A 23,245-nucleotide genomic window follows, 5' to 3' on the forward strand; every position below is an offset into this window, starting at 1 on the left:
CGCGGCGCCCCCGTCAGCAGGCCCGACCCGTTTGGTCTGGGCCGACTGCTGGCCCCACCGTTCGCACTCTGAAACAATGTCTTTTTTCTTTTCAGATCGTGTTTTTCCTACTGATGTGCCTGTTTTGTACTATTGCCTGCGGAATTGGGAAACTGTACAGGTAAGCATATTTTTCTCCAGCAGACCGCTTAGCAGCGCTATCATTTCAGCGCCAACCGGCGTCATTTCGCCGCCTTCGACCGTGCAGGGGCTCGTTAAGAACGTCATTCCCCCTGATAGACTCCGAACGTGACATGCCTGAGCAATACTACGTTCAACGTCCTAAACAGCGTCCCGTACAACTTCCGTACTTCATCCTGAAGTCATTTTAAGCGACGTGTTGTGCTGTGATAAAGGGCTAAGCTGATGGAGCGACAGGTGTCTGACTCTTTTCGCTTAGACATCATATACATTATCATAAGACATATTTTGTTACCGCTCGGTCGTTGCACGCCGCACTCAGCGTCCTCCTGGTGTTTACAGAGCGCTCTGTGCGAAGGGCTTTTTGTGTAGCTTGACCCATGTCACAATTAACGCAGGTAAAACCAGACCGTGATGTGCCGAGACCGGTATCAACATCCCGTACAGCGCCTTGGTGTGAGCCCCCGGCGCCCACCGCCTCCGTTCGGCGTGACCGAGCTCGGTGTGCACGTCGGCAGGTCAGCATTTTCGTGTGTATTTGCCGTGGGATGCGCTGGTGCCGGACGACCCGGCAGGTGGCGCCACCGTCATTGCGCTGCTCGTCTTCTTCTCCTACGCTATCGCCCTCAACACCGTCGTGCCTATATCTCTGTATGTCAGGGTAAGTCAGCTTGAGGCGGAGGCGGAGGTGTGAGCGGCGTCGCGCGCACGGCTGGGCGGTGCCGGGGCAGCCGCACTCCGCGAGCGGCGTCGCGCGGCGCGGCTGGGCGGTGCCGGGGCAGACGCGCTCCGCATGCGGCGCCGCCTCCCGGCTGAGGCCGGACGGCGTGTGCCTCGGGCCTGGCCTCTCCCCCGTCGCTGCCGTCTGGTGCATCCGGACCTCACCAGCCGCGCTGGCGGCGTGCCGTGGCCCTGCAAACACGGCCTGTTTGAGCGGCCCTAATCGGACGTTGGCGGCCGGGCCGATCCATTATGCAGACGGCGCCGGCTCTGTCGGCGTGACCCTAATGAGAGGGGGTGGAGGGAGGGGGCGTGCAAGATTATCTCGGAGCCCAGACCAGCCCAGCCCAGCCCAGCCAGCCCAGCCCAGCCCAGCCCAGCCCAGCCCAGAACCGGGCAGCTGGCGGCTTACGACGCCAACAGCTCTAGCTAGGAGTCCAGCTCTGAGAGCTAACGAACTGACACTAAGCATGGCGTTATTGCTCGGGATCATTACGGCCCGTGTCTGTGTCTTAGGGGATGTGTGCTTTCTGTGTCCAGATAGTATTGACGTGCGCGTATCGATGAGGTTTTTCTATGGGTATGAACAAGCTCTGGCACGATCCCTACACACGCACATTTCTTATTTCTTTCTTGGAACAGAGAACAGCCATGCTGATGCTTTTGGAAGTTTTCCTCGGCGTGTGCACGGCGCGGTCACATTGTTTGCTGGAGCGCGTTGGACTGACCAGCTGCCACCGCCGCCAGTGTGGAGGTGATCCGCCTGATGCAGAGCTTCCTCATCAACTGGGACCTGCAGATGTACTACGAGAAGACGGATACGCCCGCCAAGGCGCGCACCACCACGCTGAACGAAGAGCTGGGTCAGGTCCAGTACATTTTCTCCGACAAGACTGGCACGCTCACCCAGGTGGGTGCCGGTGTCACATGTGGTTGTGGATATGTGTGGGCCCGCTCTGCGGAGGTGGTTGAGGTCCGAGTCTCTCAGGTGGGACACTCAGGTGGGACGAGTGTATCGCGTTTGTTACGGAAGGCGCTGAGGGAGGGAGGGGAGGGGGGGGGGGGGGAGCCGACAAATCGGGCCGGACCGGCGGGGTAGCTGACGTCCTAGTCTCAGGTGGGAAGGTCCCGCTACGTTTGTCAGACATGATGGTCCTTTTATCATGACCATCAAATGACCCTCGTGCCCCTTGGGATGAAGGGTAAATCAGGCGACAAGCTTGCCTGGACCAGTTAGGTACGTAAAGGCTGGAGTTTGGCAGGGACTCAACGGTATAGGTACTCCGTGTTCGGTCTCCCATGTCCCTTGTCCATGGGTAAAGAATTGCAGTAGCTGCCGGTATGCCGTAAAACATGAATAATTATTCAATACAGCCAATATGCAGTGTCCTTTTCGTGTATGTTTCGGCTTTGTGCTGCCCCGGCGGCCGCCGAATGCCACCAGGTACCTGCTGCGCATTCAGGACCTTTTTTGCCGTCCCTTTCAGAACATCATGCTATTCAACAAATGTTCGATAGCGGGCAAATGCTATGGCGACTACATCGACCCGATTATCGGTGAAGTCACGGAACCCAACGAGGTAAGTCTGCTTGGCTGCGTGAAAAGTGCTGTCATGCTTGCAGACTGGGGTTTCAAGGTGATTTCGTGCTCTTCGCCGTTTTGGCTTGGTTTGACATTTTGCCCAAGTGCGGGATGTATCCACGACTTCGGCCATGTTCATTTCCCCTGACACTCATCTAAGCGTCGTATAATTTATCCAGGTAGTTCCGCTCCGCCGTCCCCACATATTCCACCGGCACTCGCGCAGCATCTGTGTTCCCGCGGGGATGACGTGAACGAACGACGGGAGCCGTCTGGTCGACGTGTGGGCAGAGTGGCGCTACGGCTGGTGCTTTCTCGACCACAGGAGGCAGGACGTCACGGCGGGGGCACGGACTGTGGGCTACTGACATCCACAACGCTGAATCGAATGAGAAGCAATTCACTGCCTGTGTAAAAAACTCGCAACTCCCTTTTGATGAGAACGGGGGTAGTTTCAAGGTACTTACGACCGAGAGGTCGACAAAGCCTCAGCACTGTGACGTGATGATGTCGTAGTTAAGATCATAACTATGCACGAAGAGTGGTGCAAAAGCAAACATTTGGAGTGAGGAAAGAAGTGATGTGAAGGAAGGGTGTAGCGCATGGCACGCATGAACGCGAGTGTTTGTGGGAAGATGCAACAAGGCAAATCGGTTACCTGCAGGTTTTGGTCGCAAAGCTTTGGCAAACTCATGCAACTGTGGTATTAACGCCCGAGAGCGAGTGACGAGTCAACGCGTTGTTGTAGCTTGGAAACGATCGCATCGAAACAGACACGCAGCACTGCGAACAGATCACCTAAACGACTACCTCCTGCATACCAACTGCGCTAGCTCGAAGCTCTGGCGGCCTTCAGAGGTATAGGCGGGGTGTCGGCGCTGTGATGGCGGGTGGCCCGAGCCTCCGCCGCCGCCGCCCCCACCGACGGTCCGGACGTCGCACGCAGCGTGTCACTCACCAGCTGTGTAGGGAGGCTGCCGGGCGGCAGCGAGCCGCCGCTAGCATGGTGTGAAGCTCGGCGGGCCGTCGGCGGCCGCGGCTTCCAGTCGGCCCGCGGTGCTCATAGGACCGAGAGTCGGGCGGCGTGCCTGACGGCCGGACAGGACCGCCGGCCGGCGTGCGTGAACGCCCTGGTGGGCACGCCAGGTGGGGGTATCCCATCGGCCCGCCGGTGTCGCCCGGTCCGCGACGGGGGACGGCACCTGGGGCGGGGCGTTTGCCTACTGCCGCCGGCGGTGTGTGGCGTGGCTTCAGGCCTTGAGTCGGCTCTAACAACTTCCTTTCGTGGCTGCTTACGCTGCATTCGGAGTCTCGTGAAAAGCCTTGTGCGAGCTGTGTCTCAAGACTTCATGTGAATGAGTGATTCATTTCCGCCGTTCCGGCGCTCCATGTATTGCCACGACAAGCTGGGGTAGCTGCTTCCTCCAAGCGCGCCTGAGGGGCCGTAACGTAGGTAACGCCTGCAGCCCCGGTGCCGTCGGCTGGCCCCGCCACGGCGCCATTAGACGGCAGATAGCGTCATCCGGTGGCGTCATCCAGTGTGCGTCATCCATTGTGCCACGCGGCCGTGACGGACTATTCATTGTGCCACGCGGCCGCGACGGACTATTCATTGTGCCACGCGGCCGTGACGGACTATTCATTGTGCCACGCGGCCGCGACGGACTATTCATTGTGCCACGCGGCCGTGACGGACTATCCATTGTGCCACGCGGCCGTGACGGACTGTCCATTGTGCCACGCGGCCGTGACGGACTATCCAGTGTGCCACGCGGCCGTGACGGACTATCCATTGTGCCACGCGGCCGTGACGGACTATCCATTGTGCCACGCGGCCGTGACGGACTATCCATTGTGCCACGCGGCCGTGACGGACTGTCCATTGTGCCACGCGGCCGTGACGGACTGTCCGGTGCGCCGCGCGGCTGTGACGGACTATCCAGTGTGCCGCGCGGCTGTGAGACTATCCGGTGTGCCGCGCGGCTGTGACGGACTATCCAGTGTGCCGCGCGGCTGTGAGACTATCCAGTGTGCCGCGCGGCTGTGACGGACTACCCAGTGTGCCGCGCGGCCGTGACCGACTCAATCAGTCAGACCTTTACCTCATTAGCGGGTCCGACCGACAGGCCGACAGGCGGACAGACAGACGGTCAGACAGGCGATTTGGCGTTCGCGTGCCGGGAGAACGTGTCCGGCCGATGGGCTATTGGCGTAACGTCGGAGGCTCCCTGGAGCATTAAATGATACGCCGCCATCGACCGTAATGAACTGGAGTTTGGATGCTTTGTCCTGATTTCGGGTGCGGAGTAGATACCGATAAGACTACTATATGTTCTTCCAGTTGTTTGTTACGCTGGGACACCGTACAGTTTCTTGTTGACTCGTTTCATCGCGTTTGGATTCATACGGTCAGTGGCCCACCCAAGGATTTGGCCAGAGGGTCTGGGTGGCTCTCAGCATCCCAAAGCTCTGGTCCCTTCTCAGAAAATGCAGACATTCGAGTTGCAAGGTATGGTACCGATTGTGTTATTTTATTTGTAACTTTAGGTAGCAAATTATTACTTACCCATGCAATGTTTAAGATCACAGTGAGCTTAACAATGAGAATCCTTTTCACCTGTTCTACATCCAATGATGTGGTGCCATGCTACGTTATTTCATGCACTTTATATACTATAGCTGTAAATAAAGTGTATTGAAGAGCGAGAGCGAGAGCGAGAGCGAGTGCGAGATAGATGCTTCGCTCTTTTTAATTGTAGGAAAGCAGATTTCTGAGTAGCACGGACACCTCATATGGTGTCGCGTAGAGAATGTTAAGCACTGAAAATAGCAGTGATGTACATTCGCCAAAAAAGGAATGCACGACTCGGGAGCCGAAGTTGTCGCTCAGCTGTGTTGAGCCGGATGCTTCTGGGCAGCATTTTTGGAGGACTGCAACATGCGAAACCCCAGATGTCATGTTCGAGGCGAGTCTCAATGTTACGGGCAAACTTGTGAGGCCTAATCCTGCCGAGTTTAGCCATGATCATGGATGGCCGCGGAACAGGGTCACGCGTGGCCCACGTGTAACAGTCAGGGATGCATTCTGTTAAGATGGAGTGCTGGGTCGCAAATTTTGGAGCTAGTTAGCTCATATGGGAGTACTGTTAGAGAGGTTTATCCTTGGATTGTCGTAGGGAGGAATAATTCCAGCTTGAGGCTGAGACTACTTCCCCCCCCCCCCCCACCCGGTCAGCATAGTTTGCGATGGAATCCAAAATGGTGCGCCTAGAAGTTTGCGGTCGCCGTAAATGTTGCTAGCTGTTTCATGGCTGTAGCAACGTCACTGGTAGCATGGGCTATGTTATGCGTTTGAAGTACTAATTAAGTGTGGCGTGAAGTTTATTTTCGTGAAAAGATGTTTCGCTGGTTTGAAAGCGCGGTTCCCAAGATCACGTTGGTATTATTGGCAACCTGCACAGGTAAGTGAAATTACCTACGAAATATTTGCCGATTTTACCGACGCTCTAAATGTCATGAGTTTCAACGTCAGTCTAGCGACCGATTGGGGCGCACACCAACGCGCGTGCCCACACTACGTACCGTCGGAGCATATCGACTGGAATATGCTCAGATCGACCTAAGCTGGTGAGCTTACTTCACTCCTGGGGGTGTTCTGTTGTGCGCACCACCTGCAATGGTAGACAGTCCCCTCTACCATTCATTCATTCTGAAGGTCAGGGATCGTATCGGACCTCTTGGGGCGTCCCGTGTTCGTGCGCTATGGAACTTTGCATTAACCTCGCGGCTAATGGTTGCGGCACTAATGGCTGATGGCACTAATGGAGGCGGAAATAGATTTTTGGGGATACAGCTAATGGCACCACACTGTTTGCTGCACAAATTCCTAGTCGCGGTCCAAGGCGAGTGCAGTAGTATTATTTTTGTCAAAATTCATACATATCTAGAGGATCTGCGAAGGTGAACGAAGTAAAACCAGTTCGGTAATGTAAAGCCATTTCGCCCAGGGTGGGCAAGGCGTTATAAAAACGGACGTTGACATTGATGTGGACACTTGAGGCAAAGGTCTCAGCTCTCTTATACCATCCCGAGCGTGCAACATTTGCCCATACAGTGCCCACACTCCCTTTAAATGAGTTGCTAACACCAGCAGTGCGTCGCCGCCAGAGTGTAGTGTAGTGCTTTTTAGTGTCAACATACTCCTAAGCGTCAATGTACCTCAAACGCCCGGACCGACGCAGCGCTCGTAAGAAGCCTCAAATCAGCTTCGGAACTGAAGGGAGGGGAGGCGTTCCTGTCCGACACTGACGTCTCCATCGGCCTATATAATGTTAGCGCTAGACGGCTCTCAGCCCGCGGACGTGAGTTGTCGCGGCTGACTGAGGAGCCGAGCCGAGCCGAGCCGAGCCGAGCCGAGCCGAGCCGAGCCGAGCCGAGCCGAGCCGAGCCGAGCCGAGCCGAGCCGAGCCGAGCCGAGCCGAGCCCGTCGGCCGACCGGCGCCGTCCGGGCGCCGCCCGGTCTCAGCGGCTGCAGGCGTGGCTCGGCTCGATGGCGGGCGCTCTGGATCATCAGCGGTCGACCGCACCGGCCCCGATCGTCACCGCTTTACGGCGCCGTAAACCGGCTCTCGTCATGGGCTCGTCGGCGCGCTGGCGGCTTCAGCGACCAAACGTGCTGGTAGCTCGGTGACAGCCTAGGGCGCGGTACAGGCGGCGCGCAGCGGGCCAACCTGTCGGCTTTGTGAAACCGTCTACATATCGATAAGTGTGCATGGTGATCGCATTCGTATTTCAAGAAGTACTTATTTTCTTCATCATGCCCATGGCACATTGTTAACAGCATTGCGACTGGGATTGCGCCAGTTGCTTGGCAGCGGTCAGCCGGTTGTCCCAGAATAGCATTTTTGGAAAAGTGTGGCTTCTCAGGGCTAGTGGCTATGGCCTCAAGGTCAAAGTGAACTGAATAGTTTTATTTCTTTCTTCAAAAGTCATGCATGTTTAGGGGTGCGCAAAGAGCTTAAATTTCGGACTTCTACACCCATTTTTCCCTCTGAGGAGTCAGCCAGCCATGGTAAAAATGAGGATTTTATCGACTTGAACGCTTGACACAAAGCCGCAAGCCCTCTTAGCCCTCGTACTGTACTGATTCCAGATGTCTGACCATAACACCTGGCTTATGTGACACTTCACTCAAGGGAAGCAAGGTTCGGACGGCGGGTAGGGGTCGGCAGTGCTAAAGTGGAAAGATGTTAAACTGCGTCGAGATGGATATCAAACAAATCATTGCGACAAAAGGGGCTCGATGGTGTTTACAAATGTCATGCACCCTGGTTTGACCTAGCTTGAGCCCCATCTCACCTTACTTCGACCTTTCTGTTCTCTGCTCAATCTCCACCAAAAGAAAACAGGATGTCAAGCCATGTCCAATGAAAAAATGCATCTATCAAGCAGACATTCGCGTTACATCATCATTCCGTAAAAGAGTCGCTATAAAGACGTCTCACATGTTACGTCATTAAACAGCGACACGTACCCAGTACACGTTCAGGATAAGGTACGCACCAGCGACGCGTACTCATTGCACGTTCCTTACCCTGAGGCTGATCGGCCGGTGACTTCCACCTTCTAATGCTTGCTAATGGCTACAATGCCCGCAAAAATACCAATCATTGGCACGTCCCTCCCTGCGAAATCACGTGTCTCTTTTGCAAACCTCTCAAAATCATGATCAAACGGATGGACGCTGCTGGTTTGGCATTCATCGATTGACTCATCTAGGCCCCGGCTGGCTCCGATCTGACTAAGCTGGAATACCCGCTAGGAGGGCCCATCTACCAGATCCAACTGACGAAACACGATCATCTCGGACCTCCAGTAGACGAAGTGGCGATGCCACACGCCCAATGCTCCGACCGTCCGGAAGTGCAGCAGATCCTGGTAGGGCTTCAGGTCGTTGCTAGGGGCGCCAGCAGACACCGGCCCAGGCAGCCACGCGGATACGCTACCCGCACACCTCCAGGCAAGACATGAAGCCGCACCAGGACCTGCTCCCCGCCGGCCGAATAACAAGCCAGTGGCAGGAGCGACGCTGACCGCCATGTGCATCACCACTTGGCCTATTGGAGGCCCGAGACGGCCGTGCTCCGTCCTGTTCCGGGTGACGTTAGCGCCGGTGAAAAACAGCCGTGGCTTCGACGCTGATGTCTGTGCCTGCGACAAATGATTTTGAGGACTCTGCACCGTTCATCAAATGGGACGCACAAATTTTAAAGCTGGTAGATGAGTCCCAATGCTGGTATTCCAGCCCATTCAAATCGGCGCTACCCGATGGCTGAGCAAGCCGGTCGGTGGATGGGTAGCTAACGAGAGCTATCCGTTCTGTCGTCATTTTGAAAGCCGGACGACGCATGCATAACGGGATTAACAGACGGCGACAGCAAGACACCCGTCTAACATGTAACTGCGCGGCAAAACCTCCCAAGCTCGGCTCCTGGTTCCTTCCCCCCAGTCGGGGGTAAAAAAGCCCAAAACTTCCCATGGGGTGGGGGGGGGGGGAAGATCCTAACCGGATGGCGACAGTCGGCTTACATAGTGATCTCGAGCCTGCCTCCTCCCACCAGACAAATTTCCTGGGCGTGTCCCCGCGGGCGGGCGAGCGGGGTCGCTGACAGATTCGCCGGTGACTGGTGTCCTCTCGCCGCCAGTACACGAAGCCGGTGGACTTCTCGGCCAACGCCATGGCTGAGGAGTCGTTCCGGTTCTACGACCAGACTCTGCTGGACGCCGTGCGCAGCGGGGACGAGGACGCGCACATGTTCTTCCGACTGCTGGCGCTCTGCCACACCGTCATGCCCGAGGAGAAGAACGGTGAGTGTCGGCGGCGGCGGCGGCGCTCAAGGGTTCGGCTGCCGCTCGGCTCCGCTCCGTCCGCAGTGTCCGCTCTCCCTCCAGCGCTCGCCGTCGAACCTTGCCCTCGTTTCCGGCCTCTCGGCATTCTGTGAACCGCGAGCGGCCGGATGCCGGCCGTTTCCGCTGTTTGTGCTAACACAGGGCGAGCGTGCCGTCAGGTGGTAGCGCCTAATTGGCCTCTGTGTGTGCCGGTACCGCTTCAGCTCTGTATCGGGCGACGGCGTGGGCAGCCACCATCGCCACTGCTGCCGGAGTCTGACCGCTGGCGCGCCGTCTCCGCCCATTCCCCAGGCAAGCTTAAGTACCAGGCGCAGTCACCGGACGAGGACGCCCTGGTGTCAGCGGCGCGCAACTTCGGCTTCATCTTCCTCGCCCGCACGCCCAACTCCATCACGATCCGCGGCCCGGGCGGCGACGAGGAGCATGAGGTGCTCTGCATCCTGGACTTCAACAACGTCCGCAAGCGCATGTCGGTCATCCTGAGGCGCGCCGGCAGGATCCGGCTGTACTGCAAGGGCGCCGACAACGTGCTGTTCGAGCGCATGGGCCCGACTGAGCCCGAGCTCAAGAGCCGCACTGAGGAGCACCTGCAGGTGGGTGGCGGAGTTGCCGCCGGTGGCCCCCTCTGGCCGTCAGGCTGATGGCCGGCCGGCGGAACAGCTCGGTCGGCAGCGGCTCGGGCTTCCATGAGGCAGACGCGACTTTGATTCCGGATTCTGGCGATTCTGGCGTGATTTGCGCTTCCTATCTCAGGGGAAGGCGGCTGTTTTTGCCGACTGTCTGTCTGTCGGATTGTTGGTCGGCCTGTTGATGAGCCAAGCACTTTCGCGGTATTTTGAGTCGTAAGGTCTTTGGCCGCAGTAACTCAGACGATGTCAGCCTGCTACAGCATTCAAATGAGGCCCTTGCAAAGCTGTTGCCTGTACCCAGCTAGTGAAAGATGCATTTACAGCATCATGCGATTCGATGTCAAGGCAGTGCTGGACCAGTGGAGTAGGGTCTGAATGTCGCCGCGACCACCGGTAGAAATTCGCCGGCGAGGGTCTCCGCACGCTGGTGCTGGCGTACAAGGAGCTGGACGAGGCCTACTACGAGGATTGGAAGCAGCGCCACCACGAGGCATCCACCTCGATGGTGCAGCGCGAGGAGCAGCTGGACACCCTGTACGAGGAGATTGAGCGAGACCTGATGCTGATAGGTGAGCTCAGCCGAGGCCTGTGTCATTCGTATGGTCTGTGTGATCTGTGCGATTTTTTATCTGAGTAATCTGCATGATTTGTGTGGTCTGTACTATCTGTGTGGTCTGTATGATCGTGCGATCTGTGTTATCTGCAAGATCTATATGATCTGTGTCATCTGTGTGATTGTGTGATCTGTACGATCTGTGTGATCGTGTGATCTGTGTGATATTTATGACCTGTGTGATCCGCATGATTGTGTGATATGTATCATATGTGTGATCTGTATGACCCGTGTGATCTGTAAGATCTGTGCGAACTGTATTATCTGTGTCACCTGTATGATTGAATCATCTTTATGATCTGTGTGATCTGTGCGATGTGTATGATCTGTGCCATCTGTATGGTTGAATGACCTGTGTGATCTGTGTGATGTGCACGATGGACGGCTGACCGCGCGTCGGCCTGCCGCAGGCGCCACTGCCATCGAGGACAAGTTGCAGGACGGGGTGCCTCACACCATCGCCAACCTGATGCTGGCCGGCCTCCGCCTCTGGGTGCTCACCGGCGACAAACAGGGTAACAGCCCGGCCGATCCGCGTCACCCAACTACCGGCCATCTGAAGGCTGACACAACGGGAGGGCGAGGGGCCGTTCGGTGGTGAGGTGGTGCTACAGGCAGAGCAAAATCCGGAAGATACTGATGTGTGCTCAGATTTAATACGCTCTATTAATGTTGTGTCCGTGTTGAGAACGCCTATGAAGTGCACATTACAAATAATTTTAAGTAATGCGAAATTCCATAGTAGTGAGTTCGAATGAATAATTTCAACCATTGTACATCTGGCTCGGACGCCGGACTGGATTTTAAATGCAGCATGCTCACCATGCAAATACTGGTCAGCAAATTTCTGTGCACAAGCACCATTTAGTGTATTAAAGTAGTATTATCTGAGGCTGGGCCACGTCACACTGAAAATGTTGAACGCTGCTGTACTTTGTTGCTCGCGGTGTGGAGGCTGTCATCAATTGTCAGCCGTTTGGTAAGGGGACAAAAGCATTCCAATCCAGCTTGTGTAGGACATGATGCTCATGTTTTATCGAGTAAACGTGTGTAAAAGTGATGCTGCGCACCGGAGCCGTGGCCCTTTCGCCTGCCATCTGGTGGTGTACCCTGACATTAAGCCGCCACAGATGCTGCTGTCTTCTGCTGCACCATCCGTGCGGCCTCCTGAACTTTGTGCACCGCCCCAGCTCGCAGGCACTGAACACACCCCTCGTCTTGGCTCGTCTTGTCTGACCGTATCCCTCGTCCCGCCTCGTCCGGTCGGTCTAACCCTGCCCCGCGACCCGCCTCGTTCTCCCTGGCTGCGCCCCTCGTCCCGCCTCGTCCAGTCGGTCTGACCGCGCGCTGTCTGCCCCGCCAGAGACGGCCATCAACATCGGCTATTCGTGCCAGCTGCTGACGGACGACCTGCAGGACGTGTTCGTGGTGGAAGGCCATAGCATGCAGGAGGTGGAGACGGAGCTGAACAGCTGTCTGGACGAGCTGAACCGGCCGGCCGCCGACGCCAAGCCGGCCCACAAGCAGTCGCTCTCGGTGGTCACGTTCAGGTAGGCAGCGCGCCACCGCCGCCGCCATCGGCGTCGTCGAGGCGGCCTCAGTGGTCAGCTGTCTGCTGACCGAGCAGGGGGTGCAAGCGGCGCGCGCCGGCGCCGCGCAATCCACGTGAATTGGTCGTTGACGTCGTGGTCGCTGCCATGCTGCGATTTGGGTCGGGTTGCCTTCTCTGAAACATCGACGTGTGGCAGCTAGTGCGGATATGGAACTGTCAGAACGTCAGCTGAGTGTAGGCAAGCGTCCTGTTTATGGAGGCCCTCGGCGAAGATGTGTCTTTTCAAATGTAGCTTCGCAGAGATTGAGCAGCGATGAGGACGCAGTGTATCGTGTCGCGATGCTGTAGCCAACTTCCGTCGCGGGGCTCTGGGGCCTTTTTTAGGGATGCCTGCTCACGAGGATCGACAGTGCACGCCTCCTGCGGGCGAAGAAACTTACGATTTTGGGTCGGTTGCCGAGCATTATAGATGATAATGAGTGATAACTGTATTTTGCTCATCTTTTCTCAGCTTCTCCTAAATTGGCGATGATAGTCGCATGAGTATTTTGCCGGACATTATGCAAAAGCGAAACGCATCGTGCACTGCTATTCTGACTACGTGTTTATGCTGATGATGGGGATATCAAACGTACAGCTTCTAAGATACCTGTGGGGTCGTGTTGGACCGATGTAACCCCCCCCCCCCTCCCCCCCCCCCCCCCCCGCCAACTGGCGTGTTCGTGTCGTGCCACTTGATGCCACGGTGCTATTTGTGAGGTGGCAAATTGAAACATGGACCTCGACGATATAGCAGCTGAACTCCTGCGATTGTCTGGGGCCCCGCATGGGCAAAACTGGCGTGGATCCCGTTACCACCGCCTGCACGTGCCGTCCCAGTGTCACCGTCACTAGACCAGCGCGCGGCACCCTCCATGGCCCAGCATGGGGCTCGTCGATAGTCGTCACCCTGTGTGTCCGTGTGCGGTAGGGAGGGGGGGGGGGGGGCGAGCACCGTCGCTAGGCATGCCCCACCGCCGCGGCCGCTTGTCGGCCAGCTCTGATCTCCGTCTGTTCCATGGTGGGCTGGGCTAGCCGCACGTACTTGTACGTCACGTCCCGCAGAGGCGGCACGGTCCACACGTGAGTAGTTGGCCACGCCTCCGCACCGCGGCGCCACCAGCGCTGGCCGCCACGCCCCGCTTGCGGTCGCGAGCGCCGACTGTGCTGTGGCGTCCGTCGAGGGCGGCCGCGGTCTGCCGTGGCCTGCTCCGCGCTTCCGACTCTGGTCATGCGCAGCCTGCAGCTTGCCAATAATTCGTGCGGATCCGGGAGGAGGCACATTCATGGCGCAAAACAACCCATGGATTGAACTGAGAGGAAATAAAAACAAATCACCTGATATTATCAGAGTTGGCAAAAAGTTGGCAGGGAAAATTGAGACTATTCAGGCAGCATGTCATCCAACAAAATGGTGAAATCGGCTGCTAAAAGATGTAGGTTTGAAATAATTGTGTTGGTGAACTGAAGGGAAATCGCTGTTAAATCATGACCATAAAAGTTTTTAGTTGTGCCGTCTAGGTATTGATGTTTTTAAGTTCCATTACATTACATCACATACCATTACATTTCGCGGCATTCGTTGTGTCATGGATATTGTTATAGGCATACCAAAGAAGTCTCATCATGCGTCACGATATGCAGGCATTGGTTTGTCTTGCAGAACACTCAGGCGTTCGTGAGTTTCTAATGCACATGCCCTGCTTCGAAAAAGATAGCCGAGTTTTGGCCCCCGAGTGGTATTAATCTGGTACTGGCTGGAAGTAATATTTTGTAAACATGTTCCGCTTTATAGCAACGTTTTTGTACACTTGCTAGGGATAAACTGCGTATATCTGAAGTATGACCAGCTGAGAGTGGGCTGCGGTGCGGGCACGGACTTAGTTAGCACGGCCGGGCGCGCACAAGCCTTGTCCACCGGTGGGGTTGGACAGCTGAGGACTGTGGCCGGCTTGCATGAGCCGGGCACGCAGCACCCGCCTGTCACCGGCCTCTGCCATCGCATGGCACGCACGAGCGCCGCCGGCTGCGGCTCGTGCCTCACTGGTGTACGCTCGCTCTGTCGTCCGCCTCCACACTGCACTGGCGGTACGCCGGGTCCGCGCCCCGGGTGCCGCTCCTGGCCGCTGGGCCGCCGCTGCCGCGTGCTGCCCGTGCAGGCGTCCGCGTGCGTAGGGGTGGGCCGACCGAACGGGTCGTGGATGGCCCCTAGCCTGGCGCGGTCAGCCGCTGCCGGGCCGGAGCGAACATGCGCCCTCTGCATGGCGTCTGGAGCTGAAGTGGTCGACCGCCAGCCGGCTACCGCGCCTGTGCAGACATTGGAGTGCGCTTTTGTCCAATGCTCTGTGTGTGTGTGTGTGTGTGTGCGCGCGCGGGTGTGTGTGATGCAATGATCGTGCGCTAAACGAAATGTTAAGATAATACTTCAAACTTGCAGTGCTGTAGTTTTGGTTCTTAGATGGCGTGTTGAATTTGCTATTTGCTATTGCAATATTTTTACAATGAATATTTGTTATTGCAGGTACTTGTTTGTGTATCGAATACCTCGCTGGTGAAAGCGACGAGTTACCCGACAAATAGATGCCGTATAACACCGGCGGCACTCGCCGCCGCCGAATGCTCGCTGCCATAAGCGTCGCTTTTGCGGCAGATTTATCGGTGTGGCTCCGCAGTTGTCCTGCAGTGGCGAGCCGCGAGACCCCATCGCGTGTGAGTGGCGCAGCCGTCAGCGGCCGGGGGACGGCGGCGCCGCTCCGCCTGTCACTGCCGGTGACGCCCCCTCTGCCGCCGGCAGTGACGAGGGGTACGGCCACGACACGCCCGTCGAGGAGTCGGAGCGGCGCGGCGGCTACGCGCTCGTCATCAACGGCCACTCGCTGATCTGGGCGCTGACCAGCAAGCTGGAGCGCCAGTTCCTAGAGGTGGCCTGCCAGTGCAAGGCGGTCATCTGCTGTCGCGTCACACCGCTGCAAAAGGCGCTCGTGGTCGAGCTGGTGAAGAAGTACAAGAAGGCCGTGACGCTGAGCATCGGTGACGGCGCCAATGACGTGTCCATGATCAAAAGTGAGTCGGGCTGCGGGAGCGGGCGCAGACGTGGCGGCTCCGTTCACGGCCAGGGGGCCTTCACTAGCCGAGGGCAACAGTCCACCTAGGGTCTGCTGTGATAGCTGTATGCGGCCTCGGCCGCAACGATATTTGTCTCCTGACATTTTATCTGTTTTGACAAACGAGACGAAATTGCGCATGGTGCGATTTCGCAAACATTCGTGTTATTTTCTGTTCTGTTTTGCCCAGTTTCCTGTGAAGCGATTGTTACTCACGATTTATCAGCTAGCCGTTCGCTGGTTGGCCTGGTTCGCCACCTCTGGCCAGTGTCCGTGTCATGGTACCGTGGCCTGGTTCGCCACCCCTGGTCAGTGTCCGTATCATGATCCCGTGGCCTGGTTCGCCACCCCTGGCCAGTGTCCGTGTCATGGTACGTGGCCTGGTTCGCCACCCCTGGCCAGTGTCCGTGTCATGGTACCGTGGCCTGGTTCGCCACCCCTCAGTGTCCGTGTCATGGTACCGTGGCCTGGTTCGCCACCCTGGTCAGTGTCCGCGTCATGGTACGGGCCTGGTTCGCCACCCTGGCCAGTGTCCGTGTCATGGTACCGTGGCCTGGTTCGCCACCCCTTGTCTGGTGTCCGTGTCATGGTACCGTGGCCTGGTTCGCCACCCCTTGCCAGTGTCCGTGTCATGGTACCGTGGCCTGGTTCGCCACCCCTGGTCAGTGTCCGTGTCATGGTACCGTGGCCTGGTTCGCCACCCCTGGCCAGTGTCCGTGTCATGGTACCGTGGCCTGGTTCGCCAGTTCCGTGTCATGGTCCGTGGCCTGGTCGTGTCGTGTCATTACCCTGGCCAGTTGTCCGTGTCAGGTACTGGCTGGTTCGCCACCCCTGTGCCAGTGTCCGTGTCATGGTACCGTGGCCTGGTTCGCCACCCCTGGCCAGTGTCCGGTCATGGTACCGTGGCCTGGTTCGCCACCCTGGCCAGTGTCCGTGTCATGGTACGTACGTGGCCTGGTTCGCCACCCCGGTCCAGTGTCCGTGTCATGGTTACCGTGGCCTGGTTCGCCACCCCTGGTCAGTGTCCGTGTCGTGGTACCGTGGCCTGGCTTCCGCCACCTCTAAGCCCGTGTCCGTGTCATGGTCACCGTGGCCTGGTTGCGCCAACCCTGGTACCTGTCCGTGTCATGGTACCGTGGCCTGGTTCGCCACCCTCTAGGTCCAGGTGTCCGTGTCCATGAGTCCTGTGCCTGGTTCGCCACCCCTGGTCAGTGTCCGTGTCATGGTACCGTGGCCTGGTTCGCCACCCTGGTCAGTGTCCGTGTCATGGTACTGTGGCCTGGTTCGCCACCCTGGCCAGTGTCCGTGTCATGGTACCGTGGCCTGGTTCGCCACCCCTGGTCAGTGTCCGTGTCATGTACCGTGGCCTGGTTCGCCACCCCTGGTCAGTGTCCGTGTCATGGTACCGTGGCCTGGTTCGCCACCCTGGCCAGTGTCCGTGTCATGATACCGTGGCCTGGTTCGCCACCCCTGGTCAGTGTCCGTGTCATGTACCGTGGCCTGGTTCGCCACCCCTGGTCAGTGTCCGCGTCATGTACCGTGGCCTGGTTCGCCACCCCTGGTCAGTGTCCGCGTCATGTACCGTGGCCTGGTTCGCCACCCCTGGTCAGTGTCCGTGTCATGGTACCGTGGCCTGGTTCGCCACCCCTGGTCAGTGTCCGCGTCATGGTACCGTGGCCTGGTTCGCCACCCCTGGTCAGTGTCCGTGTCATGGTACCGTGGCCGGTTCGCCACCCCTGGTCAGTGTCCGTGTCATGGTACCGTGGCCTGGTTCGCCACCCTGGTCAGTGCCGTGTCATGGTACCGTGGCCTGGTTCGCCACCCCCTGGTCAGTGTCCCGTGTCACGGTACTGTTCTTGCCGGACGAGTGGCCCCTAGCTGGGCGTGACCCCCGCCGGCCGGCCGGCGAGAGCCACCTGATGACCCCGGTGATGACGGCAGCGGCGCACATCGGGTCGTGGGCAATCTCGGGCCAGGAGGGCCTGCAGGCCGTCCTCTCCTCCGACTACAGCATCGCCCCAGTTCACGCTACCTGGAGCGGCTGCTGCTCGTGCACGGCCGCTGGTCCTACTACCGCATGTGCAAGTTCTTGCGCTACTTCTTCTACAAGAACTTCGCCTTCACGCTCTGCCACTTCTGGTACTCGTTTTTTCTGCGGCTCAGCGCGCAGGTGAGCTCCGCCCCGGGGTGGAGGTGGTGGGGCGGGCGTGTGCCGCCGCCCTCCCGAGAGACGCAGCCGTGCACCAGGGCAGGACTACGGAGGTGACACCAGCCCCGATCGCCAGCGGGCGCACGACTGAAGGACGGCCGCCAGCGGGTGAAGACGCAGAGGGCGATGTCCGATGCCCGCGCCTCGCCTGCAGGCCGCGTTTTAAGGGGCCAGGGGGTTGACGTCATCGATCATATGCTCTCGTTCGGCGTGCTGCTGCGGACGTGATGGGCTCGTAGAGTGCTGTCCTGTCGGTGCGACCAACCGACTTTGTGTGGGTGTGTGCGTGCGTGCGTGTGTGCGCGCGCGCGCGCGCGCGTCTGTGTTGTGTGTGTGTGTGTGTGTGTGTGTGTGTGTGTGTGTGTGTGTGTGTGTGTGTGTGTGTGTGTGTGTGTGTGTGTGTGTGTGTGTGTGTGTGTGTACGTGCGTGCGTCCGTGCGTGCGTCCGTGCGTGCGTCCGTGCGTCCGTGCGTGCGTGCGTCCGTGCGTGCGGGCGGGCGGGCGGGCGGGCGGGCGGGCGGGCGGGCGGGCGCGTGTGTGCATCAATGCCAATGGTAATCTTGGTGACAACGCTTTGTTTCGGATGCAGTGTTATTATATTGGGTGTAAATATGCATGCAAATCGTACATCAAGATCAAGACTATCTAAGATGGGCAACAGGCTCAGCCAAACCGTTAGTTTGCAGGATGACGTGTGAAAAAACATGTTGATTGATTTTCAAACGCTTGCCTCGCTGCCTGCCTGAGCGCTTTATGTATGGCTTCTTATGCAAAGACACTTACGATGCCCTGTAAATATTTCCCGTTCTAGCCAGCCCGGCGTGTGCCTTTCTGATTTGAATAGAATGCAGATTTGCTTGCAATAAAATGTTGACCTACTATCTACTGCATATAATGGCATATGCGCCATACTGCTTTCATGCTATGCGCCAACGTTTCATTGTTCGTTGCCTGGATTCCCAGTGCAGGCCGTGTTGTCCGCAGATGTGTGCTAGTGCTCTGGGTGGCGCGTGGTCGTGGCGGCCCACAACTGATGAGTTGGATCTGCCCCTGACCCTGACGCTAACTCCACTCCTGACCCCTGCCCTAACTCCAGCTCAGCCCGTGCCCGGACTCCGGTCCTGACCCCAGCCCTGGCTTCAGCCCTGTCCCGGCCTGAATTCCAGCCATGAACTCTGTCCGGACTCCAGTCCTGTCCCGGCCCGGACTCCATCCCGAACTCTTCCCGGACTCAAGTCCTGAATTCTGCCTGGACCCCAGCCCTGTTGCGATCAGGACTCCAGCGCTGGCCTCTGTGTTGACTCCAGCCCTGACCCCTGCCCTGATTGGAGCTCCAGCTGTGACCCCAGCCGTGACCCCGGTCCCGTCTCCAGGCATGCTGCCGGTCGGCGGGCCGCCGACGGCTAACGGCGCTCGCCTGTCTGCCGCCCCTTTCAGACGGTGTACGACGTTTTCTTTATATCCACCTACAATATGTTTTACACCTCGATGCCGGTGCTGGCGCTGGGGGTGTTCGACCAGGACGTTAGCGCCGCCAGCAGTCTGTACCATCCCAAACTGTACGCGCCCGGAATGCGCTCTCTGCTCTTCAACAAGCGCATCTTTGTGGGCAGCCTGATCCACGGTGTGGTAACCTCGCTGTTGCTCTTCCTGGTGCCGTACGGTGAGTGGCGGGGCCGGGGCCGGTCACGGCGCACGCGCACCGCACCGGCCTGCGTGCCGCCTGTCGCCTGCCACCCGAGGCACTGCCGAGACGGAGCCACTGCTCGTTGTCGTCTTGTGGGCCGACCTGGAGCAGCAGCTGCCGGCGCGGCATGCCACTCCCGCGTATGTGCGTGCGTGCGTGCGTGCGTGCGTGTGTGAGTGTGTGTGTGTGGTGTTCTCTGGCTCGTGGTTGTCTGCGCGCGCGCGGGCGGTTCGATTGTCGTCTCGTGGTGTGCTTTGTGCACTGGTCCACGTGCACGGCCTGTCTGCTCCACGCCCCCCACCGAGATTGGTTTTCGTTCTTTTCAGACCATCTTCGACCCTATGTTTATTGCCGTCTACAATCTTTTCTACACGTCTATGCCGGTCCTCGCACTTGCCGTGTTTGACCAAGATGTCAAGGATCGACACAGCCTGACTTATCCCAAGCTGTACACGCCCGGCCTGCTCAACGCGTTTTTCAACAAGGCCGAGTTCTTCAAGGCGGCCCTGTATGGGTTCTTCACATCCCTGGTGCTGTTCGTCGTGCCGTACGGTGAGGGAGGAGGACCTGTTGTTCGGTGTGGGAGGAGGACCCCCGTGCGGTGAGGGAGGAGGACCCCCGTGCGGTGAGGGAGGAGGACCTCCGTTCCGTACGGTGAGAGAGGAGGACCTCCGTACGGTGAAGGAGGAGGACCCCGTGCGGTGAGGGAGGAGGACCCCCGTGCGGTGAGGGAGGAGGACCTCCGTACGGTGAGGGAGGAGGACCCCCGTGCGGTGAGGGAGGAGGACCCCCGTACGTTGAGGGAGGAGGACATTCGTACGGTGAGAGAGGAGGACCCCGTGCGGTGAGGGAGGAGGACCCCCGTGCGGTGAGGGAGGAGGACCCCCGTGCGGTGAAGGTTGGGGATCCGGTCGCCGAGGCCTCGACATCCACTCAGTGGGACTGGGGGAGGGGAGACGGGGGCGGACGGAATCGACTTCAACGGGCGGCCTATGAACAAAGCAAAGTGGGGCAGGGGGAGGGGCAGAGACGGTGGCGTCGCCTGTCTGGTGGGGCGGGCCGGGGAGGGGAGGGAGGACCCGGTATGGGCAGGGTCGACAGCGAGGCCGGGCGGTCCCTCTTGCCCTTGCTGACCCGGCTGTTCCGTCTCTCAGGCACTTACCGCGACGCCCTCTCGCCCAACGGCTACGTCATCTCCGACCACCAGTTGTTCGGAGCAGTGGTGGCCACCATTCTCGTGGTGGTGGTCACGACGCAGGTGGGTTGTGGTGGGATGTCAGGTGTGCATCGGTCAATAGAGACTCTAGCCCCATATATCCCTCTGCTTGCCATCGTCCAACATAGCTCAAAAGCTTTTGTTGTTGTTTGCAGCCCCGGTTTTTAGCTTGGTGGTTGCAACTGCTAATTTGCCATGCAGTGTGCGCCGGATGAAGTGTGGCATTGCAGATCTGCATTTGAACTGCCACAAGGGCGTTCATATTGGTGGCACTGGACCTTTAAGCTGGATGACCTGTGTGAACAGAAGAGCGACTGTGAGCCTGAGTTAGAAGAGGCGATGCCGGCAAAAACTGTTGATGTCGTGTTGAACTAGGTGAGCGCAAATCTCCTCTGCCATGCGTACCCACAGGGCGGTCGTTGCTTGGGAGAAAGCGCGCCGGTCGAACTGCACCTCCACTCTCCATCTCCTTTCCGGTCAACCTGCCTAGCTTCAGGCGTGAAGCACCCGCGCTGCGTTTCCGCCCTTTCGTGGGCCGCGCACCTGTCAGCTGTTCCCTGCCGTGTGTCCGTGTCCCTCCCGGGGCGTATGGCTGTGTCCCTCCTGGCGCGTGTCAGCCTGTTCCCCCACCAGGCGTGGGTGTCCGGCATCACGCGTGCCCGACGTTCCAGATCTGCTTGGACACGGCTTACTGGACGGCGTGGAACCACGTGTGCGTCTGGGGCTCGCTGCTGGCCTACGTCGTGCTGCACTTCGTCTACAACTACGGTATGGGCGGGCCGTACGTCGGCTCGCTGTGCATGGCGATGAAGGAGGCCAACTTCTGGTTCACCGCCGTGCTGACTGTCATCGTGCTGACCGTGCCCGTGCTGGCATGGCGCTTCTACTTTGTCGACCTCCACCCGACGCTGTCCGACCTGGTGCGCCGCAAACAGCGCGAAGACAAGGCGCAGAAGCGGCGGCTGGACGACATCCAGCGCACGCCGTCGGCGCGCCGCCGCGGCCGCTCGGTCCGCTCCGGCTACGCCTTCGCCCACCAGGAGGGCTTCGGCCGGCTCATCACGTCCGGCAAGATGATGCGCCGGCCGGCGCCGCTCGCCTCGCTCTCGATGTTCTCGCTTGGCCGCTCGGAGGCTGCCTCGCCGCGCGCAGAGACTCAGGTGACGTTCTACACCGAGCGGTCCAGCAGCGGCGCGGCAGACGGGTGAGCGCGGCACGCCCGCCAGCGCAGCACCGCCGCCGCCGGCCTCCGGCTCGCCACCGCCGTCGGCCGTGCCCAGCAAGCCACCATCCGGCCCAGACCCGTTTGGAAAACGGTATTTTTGTAGTTATTTTTGTGAACGGCGGGTGTCAACGTCTGGCTAGAACACCGACTCCCGTCTATCGGGCCGTTTCACAAGCCGCGTATACCGTTGCCGCCGTTGCCGTTGGCGCCGGACGCCTCCGGGCATATTGCGAGCGTGGAGATCCGCCTGTGTCGGCTGCGCTCGTCTCAATCCCACGTGACGTCAGCAATAAGCGAGGTACTGGTGGTCCAACACGCACACACACACGACGCACCGAAGGAGCACAACTGAAACAATATGACCCCCGCTGTTTGCTATTGGCCGTCGGTGAAGTGAGCCTTGGTTGTTGACTGACGAGCGTGCCGTGCACGAGGTTTGCGGAATTCGTGGATCCTGATCCTCTGCTACGAGTGGTTTGTGATTGCTGTTGATTCCGCGGTTACCTCAGAGAAGGAATGCAGTCTTGGCAGTCTGGGGACATGATATACAGTCGCTCCGCTAAATATCTACCCGTGCTCCTGCGTTGTGCTGGATAGCCTATCGAACAATTCGGGGTTCAGGGTTGTGTTCGCGAAATGTGAATCCGCATGATTTCGTCATTGTTGTTATTTCTGCTGCCTGAGGTAAGCCCACCGGTTAGTCTTCGGTGCGCGCCTCTGTCTCCATCGAAACCTTGTGTGGGTGTTTTTGTGGCTTCGTCTTCTTTTCGTTTTGGAACTTGCGTATCTTTCCATTCGCACCCATCATTTTGAAGCGTTTAAAATCACCAATGACGTCCTGTGCTGTTGTTTTAATACGGCGTGCTGGTGTAGGGACGCTGTTTGTTTTCGTGCCTTAGGTGTAACGCAGTTGACGATGCCGATGATTTCCCTGGGGACAGGGGCCGAGCCAAAGGGGCCGGCTAGGGCCAAGGAGGCTGGCCTGGGGTGAATCGGTGATCTATTGAATGGTGATAAGCTGTAATGCATCGTCATAGTTCTTATGTTTTTAGCCATGCAATCCTACATAGCAGGAGTGTAATTATGTTCCGTAATTTCATCAACAAACACCGTCACATGCGCCATTTTGGCTCCAGTCCGGCTTCGAGCATCCCACCCAGCCGGGGCCGTTACAGTGGGATGTGTATGACGTAATAGTTTTGTTACTGTTTTACACGACACAATAAAAGACGGCAAGATATCGTGCGTGTGGTCTGTTGTAGGGCCAGTGTCGCGCCGCGCGACACCTGCGGGTCCGCTCAGGCGTCTCCTGACGGCCGAGGTGGCGCCGGCAGCGAGAGAGCGAGCGAGCGTTGGATGGTGACGCTGGCAGCGAGAGGGCGAGCGAGCGTTGGATGGTGGCGCCGGCAGCGAGAGAGCCAGCGAGCGTTGGATGGTGGCGCCGGCAGCGAGAGAGCGAGCGAGCGTTGGATGGTGACGCTGGCAGCGAGAGGGCGAGCGAGCGTTGGATGGTGGCGCCGGCACCGAGAGAGCGAGCGGGCGTTGGATGGCGGCGCCGGCAGCGGGAGAGCGAGCGAGCG

The 23,245-nt window shown here is 58.6% G+C and overlaps 1 protein-coding gene across 1 annotated transcript in view; it reads left to right on the forward strand.

The window, feature by feature from the left end:
* Positions 1 to 22,894, forward strand: part of LOC119101503 (phospholipid-transporting ATPase ID-like) — a 73,591-nt gene extending 50,697 nt beyond the window's left edge. Inside the window, 16 exon segments of the mRNA XM_037224843.1 lie at positions 96 to 154; positions 679 to 845; positions 1,632 to 1,810; positions 2,388 to 2,480; positions 9,187 to 9,349; positions 9,683 to 9,984; positions 10,418 to 10,589; positions 11,044 to 11,148; positions 11,997 to 12,183; positions 13,260 to 13,307; positions 15,019 to 15,287; positions 17,270 to 17,346; positions 17,349 to 17,498; positions 19,551 to 19,776; positions 20,379 to 20,482; positions 21,112 to 22,894. Of these exon segments, the coding sequence (XP_037080738.1) occupies positions 96 to 154; positions 679 to 845; positions 1,632 to 1,810; positions 2,388 to 2,480; positions 9,187 to 9,349; positions 9,683 to 9,984; positions 10,418 to 10,589; positions 11,044 to 11,148; positions 11,997 to 12,183; positions 13,260 to 13,307; positions 15,019 to 15,287; positions 17,270 to 17,346; positions 17,349 to 17,498; positions 19,551 to 19,776; positions 20,379 to 20,482; positions 21,112 to 21,648 (2,838 nt within the window). The 3' untranslated portion in view covers positions 21,649 to 22,894.
* The last annotated feature ends 351 nt before the right edge of the window (positions 22,895 to 23,245 follow it).

The sequence above is a fragment of the Pollicipes pollicipes genome, unplaced genomic scaffold, assembly GCF_011947565.3.
Source record: "Pollicipes pollicipes isolate AB1234 unplaced genomic scaffold, Ppol_2.1 Scaffold_4881;HRSCAF=5763_pilon_pilon_pilon, whole genome shotgun sequence".
Lineage (NCBI taxonomy): Eukaryota > Metazoa > Arthropoda > Thecostraca > Pollicipedomorpha > Pollicipedidae > Pollicipes > Pollicipes pollicipes.